This window comes from Uranotaenia lowii, chromosome 2 (genome assembly GCF_029784155.1).
Source record: "Uranotaenia lowii strain MFRU-FL chromosome 2, ASM2978415v1, whole genome shotgun sequence".
Taxonomy (NCBI): Eukaryota; Metazoa; Arthropoda; class Insecta; order Diptera; family Culicidae; genus Uranotaenia; species Uranotaenia lowii.
In genome coordinates, this window is record NC_073692.1 from 193,757,985 (window position 1) to 193,772,341 (window position 14,357).

The 14,357-nt window shown below is 37.5% G+C and overlaps 1 protein-coding gene and 1 long non-coding RNA gene across 2 annotated transcripts; one reads left to right on the forward strand and one right to left on the reverse strand.

Annotated features, from left to right (window-relative positions):
- The first annotated feature begins 789 nt into the window (after positions 1–789).
- LOC129742706 (uncharacterized) lies at positions 790–3,543 on the forward strand. The gene is made up of 3 exons (XR_008736549.1): positions 790–2,234; positions 2,496–2,846; positions 2,911–3,543. It is a non-coding gene; the product is annotated as an uncharacterized LOC129742706 (long non-coding RNA).
- On the reverse strand, positions 1,328–10,401 carry LOC129742684 (protein argonaute-3). Its single transcript, XM_055734621.1, has 7 exons — positions 10,261–10,401; positions 8,744–9,323; positions 8,101–8,682; positions 6,851–8,039; positions 6,623–6,770; positions 6,228–6,482; positions 1,328–6,148 (listed from the first exon to the last, which is right to left on the reverse strand). The coding sequence occupies exons 2-7, from the start codon at positions 9,294–9,296 to the stop codon at positions 6,062–6,064; spliced, it is 2,814 nt and encodes a 937-aa protein (XP_055590596.1). The 5' UTR covers positions 9,297–9,323; positions 10,261–10,401; the 3' UTR covers positions 1,328–6,061.
- Between the last annotated feature and the right edge of the window lie 3,956 nt (positions 10,402–14,357).

Genomic DNA, 14,357 nt, shown 5'->3' on the forward strand with positions numbered 1-14,357 from the left:
GTCAGTCAGCAAAAGGCTTCCAGTTTGTAGGCTCTCATCAGCTAGACTCGATTTTTTTTATTATTGTTTTGAACACTTTTTTGATTGAATTAAAACTACTCGAATTCGAAAAATATATGAAAAATCGAGCACCTTCACAACTTTGAAGCGTGTTTTCTAGAAAGTATCATATAGGCACTTGCACCCTTCTGATCCCAAATACCTCATATTTTGAAAAATACAAAATTTATTAAAGCCTGGTTACAAACATCTAGACTTGGGTCAACCTCAGTTGAGCGAACCACGTAAACTAAGAGCATTTCGAAGATTCCAACCCGTCTTCACAGTTCCGATTCGATTGAAGTTGATCCGAACTGTGATTAACAGCTAGGATACCTACATGTTCTAGACAAGGGGCTGAAAGAGAAGGAAATTTCCGAACTGACATTTCAGTACCGCACTGACGTTTTGGTACCAAAATGCCATTGAAATCAAAGGGGAACTGACGTTCTGGTTCCAAAAAGTCGGTACGGTCTGTTTATATGTGATTTGACAGTTGCTTCAGTCCTTTGGTTCTAGACTGTGATCTCCTGCAGAACTACCGTAGACACGTGTGTTGATTTATGCAGCATCAAACATCTTTCTCAAACATCTACACAGCAAGGAAGAAATGGTCGAACATACGGCGCCATTTCAATAAATACACCTCAATTAGTCATTCCAGGAGAATTTGTTGTTCTATTCCAAATTTAAACAAAAATATAACACATTATTTGTAATAACTGTAATATTTATTTCTGTTTTAAACATAGGTATAAAATATAAAAATAGAATATTTAAATATAGATAATATCATTCTTCCAGCATCGTCTCTCTTTTTTTTTTAAATTTGAACAGCAGCCGAAAAAATGTTTTATTAGATACTCATTCTTTTTTCATACAGGTTACTCAAATTGAAGTCAAATCATATTCGTCAAACTAAAAATAACAGTTGGAGGTGGTCCTGTATGAAATGCTAGGTTATGCAGACCTATTCACATACTCAAAGAAAAATTTCATACGTATGGATCGTTCATGCTTTGGGAACATTTTGTCACATTCGCGAACACGGTAAAGTATGATTAATGTTAATATTTAAATAGTTTTTATGTAGAGATGAAAATCCTAGAAAAAAATGTTAATATGTACCAAATCACTGAATGTTTTTTCTACAAAATCAGATAAGCATTTCGAGATTGATTTTAAAGACACGAATGCCACAAGGCCTTATACTTATATATATTTTGAGATTTATGTTAGAATGTGATCTCATCTTTTAGAAATCTTTTTTTAGTTGATCAATTTGATCAAACCGTTACGGTTATTGAAGAAAAGAAAGGCACGCCAATTGAAAACATCAATAATTTTCATTTTTCAGTCGATTTGATAGAATACTAACCTTTTATCAGGCTTAGCTATACGAAAACTTATAGGTTCCATAAATGGTAAATAAACTCAAATCTATTAGGGCATCCGCAGCAATCGCGAGCAAAGTGAAAATGCTCACGAGTTTAATCACTTTTATACCGCACCGGGGGTTAGTATGAGGGTGAGCAAAATAGGGCCGTTGCCGTCGGGACCGACAAAGTCACCAAATTTGCTCACTAGAAAGGGGCGAGAGCAAACATGCACTGAAAAAATTCTACCGTTTAATCCTGAGTAAACAAACTATATTCAGCGTGTAGAGTTTGTTGACATTCAGTTCAGTTCAATTTGTCACGGACCGACCGGACGAACACGGGAGCAGTTTAAGCGCTAAATAAGGTGAATACTGGGCCGGGACAACCAGCACCACATCGTTAACAGCAGCAGCGGTAACATAATTCTGATGAGAACTTCCTCACTCACGAGTGCGACCACAGACACCGGCGGCTACCGATCATATCGCCACCACTGCCAAATCCAACTTCAGTCGGAAGTGTTCCCTCACATCACTACCCTTTTTCCGATGGATGAGCACTGAGCACATAACAGTATATACACTCCAGGTAAAATACATAATTGACGCATTCAAAAAGAACTTCCGTCATGCCATCGAATCGTGGCCAGTGGAAACAGTCGAACGAAATTCTGCGGCTGAAACGGCTCTATCAGGAACAAAAAGCTTTGCAGGCACGGCTTCAGCGGTCATCGGACTCCCGGGTCAACGGTTCAGGACCGTGTGAGTCTGGGCGGGGATCGTTTTCCGGAATCAGAAACAAAGAATCCATTTCCAGGTGAGTGAAGAAGGGTCCAATTAAAATTATTTTTTGATTTCATAACCTAAATTTGATCAACTTTTTTTCAAATTGGGATTTACTTAAAATAATAAATAGATATAAACATTAAAATTCTTCTAAAAAAAACTTAACGCTTCCTTTAAATTTTTATTTTAGTTTTAGTTCCAACTTTTCCGAAAGTTGGGAATTTGGCAATTAGAAGCACATCAAATTTCTGCCGATAATGATTCAAATGATTTAAATCACTTTTTTTTACAGAAATGATATGCCAGCAGACACAAATGGAAGTTGATCTGGTGAACATTTTAACTGGCCAGTAAGAGCACACCAAAAAAGTGCTGTCAATCGATGCCACAGTTGCGGCCAAACCTCTTGAGCCATGTTTTCACATCGATCCACACCAAAAACTGAACGTGAATCCAATGCTAGAGGTTACAGAACCACTACCAAGAGCCTTGGTCCAAGCCTCAGTAAAAATTTGCTCATTCATTCGAGTCAGAGGTTTGCATCGGAATCAAGAACTGTTGGTTTGGACATTTCACCTGGTTCAAAATTCTATCCATCATCCGGCCCGACAAACACCGTAGCAGGAATTTGCATGGATTCGAGGTAATAATTTAAAAAGATAATATTTTAATTAAAATAAATAGAATTTCGTTTTTATGTTATGTAGGTACAGTAATCTGGACTGGCAAAGCCAATGACGGTGAAGATTCTATATAAAACTGCTCCGGACTCGGATCGGATCGGCTCGAGTGTTTTTTTTATATTATGGACCGTTCGAACGAATTCTCAGCAGCAGCTGAGAAACCAGCTGCAAACAAAATGCGCACTTTCTGGCTGGGATGTTTCGCAAACCAAACCTGCCGACTAAGCTGGACCCACTCAAGCCTCCCCCGCTTCCGAGCGGTGCCTCGGTCAAAGAACACCGACAGCAGCAGCAGCCCACCGATACAGCAAAAGTAAAAAAAAATCCTCCATCACCGGAACAGGCAACACTAGCTTCCATCGCAAAAGCTGATCGTCAAGAACCTGGAACGAATGGTCTACAACAAAGATTCCGAAGATATACTATATGATCAGCGGATAGAGTTCGTAAAAAATAATAATAATAGGAGGGAGCATTATATTGCCTAAATAGCTAAAGTTTGTGTCCATTTCAAAGAATGCGATACTTTAAAAATAAAATAATAAGATAACGCAAATTGTTTGCTTTTGTTCAATACCCACTGGATGGCCTTTTAATGGAATTGTGGAAAAAAATGGTTTATCGGATGAATAAATAATCAACATTTTTTATATGAATGCTCATTTTTATTGTTGATAACATGTTAAAGTGTACTTATTTAACTCGAAATGGTTAAATCCAAAATTTAATCTTCTTCGAGAAACTCGATTAATCCAACGAGTCGATGTCGGATCATCTTCGTCATCGTGGGTCGGTGGCGAAAATTCACAATCCGGTGCTTGGTCGTTTCGAACCTGATCAAGTCGCTGAAACGGTGGTGGGTGTTTCCATGAGGGGTATCTTCAGAGCAGATACGTTTGAACCGGGGCAACGACGCAACATGCACGCATCGAAAAGATTTTTTATTTCAAAGGAAAGTGCCGCAAAAACAAAGGATTTTTTCCTTTGATTTTGGGATAAATAAAAATTCCTTTGGTTCAAATGAATTTTTCTTTCTTTCGAAGAATTTTTCTTTTGAAAAATCTTTGAATCAAAATTCTAATCCTTTGAAACAAAAAACAGTTTCATTTGATACAAAGTTGTTTTCGTTTGCTATAATGTAACATAGATTTAGATTTAAAAGCATTCATTTATTGAACTCTTTCCCATTTATTCCAATTGGAAGAAATATTTTCAGTTGTTCCGAAGTTCCTGTTAGGAATTCTAAATAATAGAAAGGAAAATATAAAATTTTAATTCTTTTTTATTCACGAACTAAAAAAAAAACACTTGTTCACTATAAAAATAATTGAGTGATCCGATCCTAAATTTCGGTGACAAAGTTTACCAGTCTGGCGTAGAGGCATTTCTTCGTGAGCTGACTTCCGGAAGCAAGTCTCGTTGCTGGCTTTCCTCGCTATCCGACTGGTGGTTGCCGCTGAAGATCGGGCCGAAGATAAACTAACGGCTGAATTTCGGGTGGAATCAGCAGTGGTCCTGTAACAATGCAAGCGCTTATAGAAATTCTTAAATATTCCCTTTTTTATTAACGGATACACTTACCATTCTTCATCCTGAATTCTCCTTAGCTAACTCTGTTAACTGGTTTAGATTTTTAACACAACCTACCAAACTCAATTCTATTTTTCTGTTTTATTCATCTTGCTCAATCCAAAATAACTCTAAGTTTGAAGTTTTTATTTAAAGAAATTATTCCTTTCCTTCGAAAGCATTTTTCTTTGGTTAAAAGAAAATTTACTTTGTTTCAAAAGAAATATGCAATTGAACAAATTGTCTTTTAAATCAAAGAATTTCTTTAAAATCAAAGTCCAAAATTATTCGATTCAAAAATATTATTCTTTCTTTCAAAAATTATTTATTTGACTCAAAACCATAATTCATTGATTCAAAGAAAACAGGAGTTTGATTCCAAAAAATGAATTTTTTGATTCAAAGTCAGTTTTGTTTTGTATCAAAATCCAAGTTTTCTCTGCGTGTGGTACTTCATATATCGCTGCTCAAGAGTGAACGGTTCCAACTCACTGAAGCCGAATTTCTGGACCAGCGGCGGAAAACCTCCTGCTTGATGGTGTAACTCCACAGCAGCTATAACTCCGCGCAGGCTTTGTTGACTTTCGAATAATTCCGGCAGCTGCTGCCCGTAAGTTCTTGCTGCATCCGCCACCGGATCCCATTGATGGTCGCTCGAAGCTGGTTGGCCATGCTTCTGTTGTACGGCATATTCAACCAGGTTTCGACTTTGACGTCTCGTCACGTATAACAGCTAACCCGTCGAATAACCGCCAACAATCCCACAGGCCCTTTTAAGACCACAATTAAACGAAATCTAAACCAATGTTGATGTAAACGAAAAAACTCACGACTCCGAAATTTACACGGTCCATATTAATTTGAGATTAAAGCCTAGTCCACACTAGGCAACTTGGACTGCAATTTCGGTTGCTGAGACTTGTTTTTGTTTACATTTGATGAGATGCTCGTCTCAAGTCTCCCGACTAGTATGGGAGACATTCAGCAACCAAGATGTAAACAGTCTCAGCAACCGAAATCGCAGTTCAAGTTGCTGAGTGTGGACTAGGCTTAAGATTTTCTGCAAAAGTTTTTTCAGTGCAATGCGAAATTTAAAAATAAAAAATGCTTCCGCCTGGTGCGCAAAAGAGTGTGTATACCAAAACCGGTCCGCTGAAATGAGTAAAACCGGGCCGCGTATACTCCCGTATTGGTGCGTTTGCTCTTAAAAGAGTAGGTACTTACATTAACTTGGAAATATGGCTTCAGTTTCGGTTATCAATGGGAGTTGAAAACTAAATGAAGGTAGATTTCAAAGATTTTAGTAGTTGAATAGAAACAATGAATAAGGTTGGATATGAGCAGTCAATCAAGTTAATCTAAGCTGTTATACTGATCAGGTTACATAAAATCTTTGGTGAGTGTCCTGGTTTTTTTTATATTGTCATGATTTTCAGAACTGCAATTTGTTCCGGAATGTTTGATGTTATACGTAGCAAGAAAAGAAAATCTAAAATCATAACAAAAAGTTTAAGCTCGTGGAACATAAAACAATAATTTCTAGTTTGTTAATTGCTGCGGATAGTACAAACATAAAAAAAATAAAACGTTGATGAAAGTTTCTACTCTATAGGTAAAATAGTTTGTCGTTCAGCGTTTCATCTGGGTTTCGCTTAACCGACTGACCGATAAGATATGCCATTTTATGTGCGTACTGAAAGAAAATTAAAAAAAAAACATTGCGGTTATACTTTATGTAACAATGACTGAAACTTGTAATGATGCTCAATTACCTGGCAACAAGCCGGTACACGGACACTGCCAGGCCAGTTATAGTAGAGGTAGCACAGCTTGTAGCTGAGCCGTTGCAGTACGTCCGGACTGTAATCGGGTTGGTTATGCACTACGATGTAATGGGTCGGAGATACGCTTCCCTGCCGAACCGATTGCGGAACCAAGAAGAAATCGAAATGATGCCGGCGTGTTATGGTGTGATCCAGCACCGTTCCTGGATTGGGATTATCCAAATTTTGATTAGCACCCTCGACCTGTGAATAGAGTACGGAAACCATTGAAAAACAAGCTACAGGTATGATGGTAATGATTTTTTTTTCAATACACTAAACACCTTGATTATCATGGCATCAACGGGCTTAAAACATTCTCAACAAATCATGGCATGACTTACCCGGAACATTCTGGTGTTGATACGCTTCTGAACGACTATGAAAACCAGTTCTGGGCAATAGTCGGGCGCTAGCAATTTGCACGCTTCTTGTAATTGCGGAATTTCATACTCACTGCATAAACGGAGTTGCCCATCGCCGACTCCATCTCTGAAAATTGATAAGAAAACGACACTGTTAGTACTTAACTCTGTCTCCAAGATCATGGATCGCAATTGGAAACAGCAGACCTGAAAATGATAATCTTTGTTGGCAGAACGCAGTTCATGGTTTGATACGCTTTTAGGGATTTTTCCAGAGAAGCACATAGCCCGTTCATAAATTCTTCTTTTTTGTTCTGAATGCAGGCTCGTGAATACCATCTAGTATAATCTCCATTTAACGACGCCACCAGGGCCGAAACCGAGCTACTTTTCTGCCTCGGATCGTGGTAGGTATCGATGCCAGCTATCATCACATTCTGGAATGGAATATGTATGCTCCACAGGCTTCCCCCAAGCTTACAGTTCATCTGGAGGATAATTTTTTGAACAATGGCACGATTTTTGGCCTCGTTATTAAGTGTTCGAGCATTGATAACCTGTGAAGGAACGGGAATTTCCGAACAACAGATTCGTTTGATAGCTGCATAGCGATCGTCACGGGACGTTGGACAAATAATCACCACAATTTGGGTATCTTGGCGAATTTTGGAACGCAGTACTTGAACATATTGCTCGGTTCTGTCGCTATTTAGCACCTCGATCGTGGGTGGAGCTATCTGAATGCCCATCGGACGACAACTGCGTTCCACACAGTCCATGAACGACTTTGCGATTCTGGAATCTTTATTGGTATGAATCAGAAGCCAATTACGTATGTTGACAGCTTGTATCATGTGGTTGCTGGTTACGGCTCGATTGAAATCGCCAGACCGTCCCACTCCAACTGTAGCACCGCTAAAGATAACTTTTTCCTCATCGAAGCATCTACCTTTCATTATGAGTGGATCATTGTCCAGTTTCAATCCCCAAACTTCTAAAATTTCCCGAGCCTCGCGATTTTCGTTAACATTCTGACAAAACTGGCGCATGCTCCCAAGACGCTGATTGGGAGAAACTCGAGTGAAGGCTGCAATGTCGCGCATCACCTTGAAATCACTGCGCATTTCATCGGTCAAACCAGTGAGGTAGCAGATTTCAGGTATTAAACACATCATCATTTCCTGAGGTTTCTCTTGACCGGCTATACGTCGCTCTTTCCGATGAATCAGCAATGGCTGTCTTGTATCTTGAATATCGATGTTATACTGCTGCTTGTAATATTCCACGTATGAAATTGCTTTACCACTCGCCTGAAAAGTCATTAATGGATTCTGATCGAAAAGGATATCATCGATTCGATATGTTTTGTTGTTATAACGAGTCAAAATTACAGCACCTAGAAGTAAAATATAAATTAAAATACCCCTACACATTTTCAAAGTTCAGTTACTACAAACCAAGCAATGATTTGGTGACCAAGTTCTTGTAGTCTTGAGGATTCGACTTGGCAAGAATTTTTATGTGTTCTAGCACTGTTGTTTGGAGCAACACTCGATGCGAAACGTCCAGATTCAACATCAAACCGCCTTCGTACTCATCTACAGCGCTTACATAACCTGGCCAGATTTCTAAGCGATGTTGCGGTATCAGTTTCGGAGCCGAAGGATCGAAATTTTTCCGACCCATTTCAACCAGCTTCAAAACTTTCATGATCCGTTGAAACAATATGTTATAAAATTGAATGTTTTCGCTCATGCGCTGCTTCCGTTTGTAGATGATTTTGATCGTCACTTCGTGGCCATCAACCGGATTTTTGGATTTTAGAATTGTTTCCGCATTTGGCAGCTGCTTCGGTAGGAAAAGTTTAACACCATCGAAAGTCTTAGTGTTTCCGATGGTTCCAGTGTGTTGAGCCAGATACTGGTATCGAGCCTTTTTTGAATCGACCTCAGGATGGAATCGAACTTCATGCTCATACAGACCACGATCTGGATCACATGCAATGCGAATATAGTTGGTCATGAGCTGCACCGGAGTTCCTAAGACAAAACAATTTTTTGTTATTATTGTTCAGCTTTAACACAGACTTCTAAATTTTACCTTTCGTCCCAGTTTTGATAACAGGAGCTTTATCGAAGGTTAAAGTTTCAGTGACACTGATCGTGGTTTGCGACATTTTTTCCGACAAAGAATCCACACGAGTTCGGTGTCCGTTCGACTGCGTCTCCTCACTTTGAGCATCCACAGCTGTATTCAAAAGTTGCTGAATGAATCTTCCGCGACCGCCTCCAATGGTGGAGATACGCGCGGAGGTCACCGAGCCTGAATCTTCCGAAACGATCGAACTCGAAGCGTCGAGCGGTTGGCGAATCAGGGATTGGATAAACTGAGCTCGTCCACGTCCGGTAATTGAAAGGCCAGTTGAATATCCGGATTGTTTGTCGGATTCTGAGGAATCACCTCCCGATGCACCCGATCCACGCCCTATAACTTTTCGCTGTGCCGTCGGCGTACTTTCTGGAGTTCGCGTCTTGAAGCCGCTATCCACCGTTTCTTCCGGGGTCTCTCCGGAAGCTGTTTGAGAACGATCTCCATCGCCGGAAGAGCTGGAGGCACTCAGAAAAGTGCGCATCAAATTCAGCCGAGACGACATGTTGTTTTCGTCAAATATAGGTCAAGTCTGGAAGAAAAGGCACAAATTTAAAATAAATTCGGTATCAAATTTTGAATACGGCGAATGCGCCAACTGTAAACAAGTTCAGATTATCACATAAATGCGTTAAACTCTTTATTTTATATCCGAAAATATGATCTTTTAATTTTTCTTATTTTAGTGAAGTTGAATTTAATTTTTTAAATAAGGCGAATAGCTTTTTTTAAGAGTGTGTAATCCCACAGTCCCACCAGTCTGTGGTAAAAGGGCCCACAGTTATGTTTATTAATTTTTTAGACGTAATTGGTACGGAAAAGCTATATTTATCGTTCGGGTGATAGAATTAAATCAATTTGAAAGCATTTTAGCGACTTATTTAGGAAAATGATTGTACGCAGCTAAATAGGAAATTGATTTTATTTTCTGAAACTTGTAATGCGTTTTTCTCAAAACAAAGGTCTTGGCGCATTCGCCGTATTCAAAATTCGATACCGAAATCGATTTACGAATATGCCGTTAATATTATCGCAAATAAGTTAAATGTTTACAAGCATAGTTGAGTGGAGTAAATTACTTGATTAAATTATAGGTCAAATAAGATAAAAATTATATAGTTTTTCACGTAGCCGCTACGTGCAGATTATTTTGGGTGTAGGTCAAAATAAGAGTGTACACTTTGGGGCTCGGGCTCCTCAATTAGGTTAAATTTTTGTTTACGTCTTTTAAGCAAATGGGTGAGGCAATGCGGTTTTAAGATCAGGCTTATCCAGTTGAATTTGAACACCATTTGTATTAATTATCTTGACCATGTACATGCAACTTTTACAATAACAATTATGTGGCGTTATTATATTACACGAAAACTCAAGTATATTTTTAATTAGATTCATGAAGGGAAGGGAAAAAAAAACCAACTGATCCTCTAAACAGGAAATACGAAAGTCTTCGATAACATTGTACTCACCTTAAAATATTGATGCACCGGAAGGTAATTCTGCGGGAAATGTTTTCGCTTATGCTCCCGAACAACGCAAATTTAACCGAAAACGCGTGAGAAAAAAGTAACAACCTCCGTACCGGACAAGAACCTAAATAAAATGAGTGGCTGATTCGAGCACTGGTGCCAGTTTTCTTTCCAAATATGTATATGAAAAACTTCCTGGATTGGGCTTGGGGCCTGCTAAAAAGAATAAAGCTTCCCGCATACTAAAAAACTTTATTACAAAAAGTCAATACGATACATCCACGGTCCCAGAAAAAGTTATTGTCTCCGTAAACGTAGCTATAATTTAAAACTTTACTTTAATTAATTCACAAATGGTGTTGGTGGATAAATTGCTTAGCTAAATAAAATAATTCGATATTTCATTTACTAATTTCCCAACAGTTTGGTGCATTTTTTCTTTTATTATTTAACAACCTAAATATCATGCATAATGAAACCGTGTTAATAAATTTCAATTTATTTAATGTAAACCTATCACTAAATGAGTTCAGAGTACAGATCCAATCGACCAATCCGATCAGTAGATATTCTTTATGAAGTCAATTTTTTAAAAGCATATCATTTAAATTTATTTCTTCTCCTCTTAATGGCGAGCTAAAACAGCTAAACTGCCAAAATTTAATTTATTTGATTTTGAAAATATCATCTATTTGTTTGGCAGCTCTTATAATGAGAGAAAAGAGAACTCATCAAATAACTCAGTTTTGCAGAATCCAGGGGAGCTCATGAGCAGGGGTGTCAGGTGTCCAGATTTTGCATGATTTGTCTTGATTTTTGTGAGGCCGTTCTGATTTTTCAAAGTCGCTTGAATTGTCCTGATTTTTGAAAAATGGTCCTTAAAATGTCCTGATTTGTCCTGATTTAAAAAAAAAATCTAAATTATTACTCAATTTATTGTTAAATGATGAGAACATCAATTAACAAATTTTTAATAAAACACTGAAAATAATAAAAAGGTATAATTGAAACTCACCTCACAACGAGGTAAAGTTTACCTGAATCGAGCAGACAAAAAAGGTAGAATTCACCTAGAAAAAAAGGTAAATTCAAAGATGGTACTTTCTACTTCTTCGAGGTAAAGCTTACCTCGTAGCGAGGTGAATGTCGTAAACCGATGCTCAGATTCCAGCGTCCATGTGTGGTCGTCCTGCGAGGAATAAGAGACCCGCATCTTGCGATACGTGCGTGTTCTCTAACATTCTCTAACAAACTGTCGAATCTACTTTAAGCAGTCAGGTAGATCACCCTCTCTTTTTCACTCTTGTTAAACCACCTGAAGGTGTAAAAGAGAGCATCAACTCTACGACAAGAATGAACGAAGCTTTCATTTGATGTTCGTTCAGTATGAGTATCCGCCTTGCCAGGTAAATTTTTTGACGTTTCGGAGTTAGGACAAATGTATGGCCGTTTTCAAAAGCTTTCCAAAAGCTCCCTAACTAATCGAAACTTTTCTATGGAGGACATGGTGTCGCTAGTGTTTGCTTAATAACTCCCATTGCACTGTTCAATCACTCCACACTGAATCAAATTTGTGATTTATTTCTATTTTTTCATTATTCATTTATTATTGTTTTATAAATATATTTGTTCAGCATGATTCTCAATATATACACCATTATTCCTATACACCACAGTGAAGTTGACTTGGATTGCGCTGAATAAAATGGTACAATTCACCTCGAAATAAAGGTAACTATTTTCAGAACCCGTTTATTGAGGTTAAGTTGTTCCATTCAGGAATAAGCTTTGTTTCGTGACCAATACGTGAAAATAGGAACAGAAAGGTAAATTTATCATTAGATTTCATTTTGTTGGGCTAGTTCTCATCATAAAACTATATTACAGGTTGGCCTATACTGAGCTAAGAAGTGTTTTCCTTATCATTCCAGAACAGCCAATATTATCCTCCAGATGGCCGGAAGGGAGAGACTGTGCTAATTGTAAGATGATTCAGTGACCAATGGCGCGGAAGGACACGGAAAAGGCAGCGTTTGATGGCCGAGAAGATGCAGAAGTATTTTCATACGATAAAACGGAACATTCAAGAAAAAAAAACAGAGTTCCCCGAGCCGGATCGTCGGAAGCAAGAAATTTATTGAAACATGATTCCCAAAACAATAATCACAAAGGTAATGAAAAATTAACATAAAATTTCGAATGAATTTGTGTCTTTGTTTCATTTAATTTGGTGAATAGCCAGTACAGCGAAAAAACCCCTTTTAGACAGCGAATGGGAATCCGGTAGAATGTACCTTTTTGCTCAGTGGATCCCAAAAAGGTAAAATTTACTTTTTTTCTAGGTGAAAAGAAAAATGGTACAATTTACCTTTTTGCTAGGTGAAAAAAGGTAAAATTTACCTCGAAAAAGGGGTGGAAAAAAACTACCTCGTAACTCGGTAAATTTTACCTTTTTATTATTTTCCGTGAAATAGTTTAACCAATGATGATCTTTGGTTCAAATGATATTTAGATGGTGTTTTTCAATATCACACGCAGAAAAAGAACGGGGAGTCGATTCCACAAAACGTTTTGTTAATTTATTTTGTAGTTTCAATGCAGATGTTTAGGTAGTTTTGATGCAAAACTTCAATTGAAACACATCCAGAAGTTTTGTTATGTTTACAAAATTAGTTGCACCACATGTATTGCAGGGAGTTTGCCTTGAATTATTTTTAAACAAAAATATTTATAGTTTTGATTTCAAATTTGGATGGTTTAAAACCAACCCCCTGGCAACTTGACAGTTTAGTCGAGTTTGCTGTGCCGTCTTCAAAATGGTAGATGTCGCACTAGTCGCGTTTGTTTACATGCATCCTGGGTCATCCCTAGCAGCGGCAACGTTCATTTTCCATTGAAACCACTTGATTTTGTTTCGGCATCCGTGGATGCAATTCAACTGACGAAATACCATTTTAAAAGGGCACATAATCAAAAGTGATGCAAAAAAGAAAAATAAATAACTTTATAATTAAATTTTATAATAGTTGTCAATGAAATAAGTAATTTTATTTCAATCTATTTGTGTTCCATTCTCGGTTCCAACTTAATAACATTTCTGTTTATAGCAAAGATTACAAAATGGCCATCTTTCATCCGAATCCGTCAAGGAATATTTTAAGGAATATCTTTCAATATTCCTTGCGAATCCGTTGTGTTTTTGTTACAAGGCGTCACCAGATAGAGTTATGAGTTTATTTCGTTAAACATAACGTGGTTTGAAATAGTTCCGCTATTTCCTTAAGTTTATTACGGTAAAATTTTATCCAGCTGAATGTTATGAAATATTAGTTTAACAAATATGTTGAGATAGTAAACACTGAGAATGAAAGCGGAAACGAGTTGAGGTGATGGCTTTGCATTTGCACAAGTGACGTACAGATAAAATTCCGGAAAGTTTAATTCAAAAAAAAAAATAGTAAGTAGCATCAAATGTGAAGATTGCAGAAATGAACTTTTCAATAGTTTTATTGGCAGATTAGAAGTTAATGCCGATGTGTTAAAGGTCTGCAGAATAACCGAGTTGGAGGTAAAAATTGTAGAACAAAATCATCAAAGTATAAACTTAGTATACTATATTATGATATCATAATGAATCGAACTCTGACACAGGTTTCAAATGATGCACGGGATGTTTTTAGAGGATTAGCCGAAAACATTTTGGATCAAGATGCTTTAGTTAACCATCGAAACTTGTTGTTGAAATTATGTGTTGATTGTGTTTCGGATGGAGTCCTTCGCTAAGCAACTTAATGATTCTAAAGAATCTCTTCGAAAAAAACTAACAAAGGTAATATTGTTTAGAAATGAATAAAATGTTGTTTTTAAAATTTACCATGCAATAACCCGCATGAGCCAATACTGTACGCTGAATCTTCCGTATCATTCTATTCTGATAACATTAATAGTAACGTTCGATATTGCATCTTGGCTAAATGTGCCTTTGCTTGAACGGATAAAATATTATTCCCGAAAGATACGATGAATATTCTTAGGAACAAAATGATTAATTTTGCAACGCAATCAAATGATAGAGAACTATTTAAGAAAGATACAAT

What these genes read in the sequence shown, in the direction of transcription:
- LOC129742684 (XM_055734621.1), bottom strand. Translation starts at nt 9,296, where the DNA reads ATGTCGTCTCGGCTGAATTTGATGCGCACTTTTCTGAGTGCCTCCAGC. An exon ending in GGTCACCAAATCATTGCTTG is followed by an intron (nt 8,040 to 8,100) that starts GTTTGTAGTAAC and finishes TTTTACTTCTAG; the next exon opens with GTGCTGTAATTTTGACTCGT. An exon ending in GTGTACCGGCTTGTTGCCAG is followed by an intron (nt 6,149 to 6,227) that starts GTAATTGAGCAT and finishes ATTTTCTTTCAG; the next exon opens with TACGCACATAAAATGGCATA.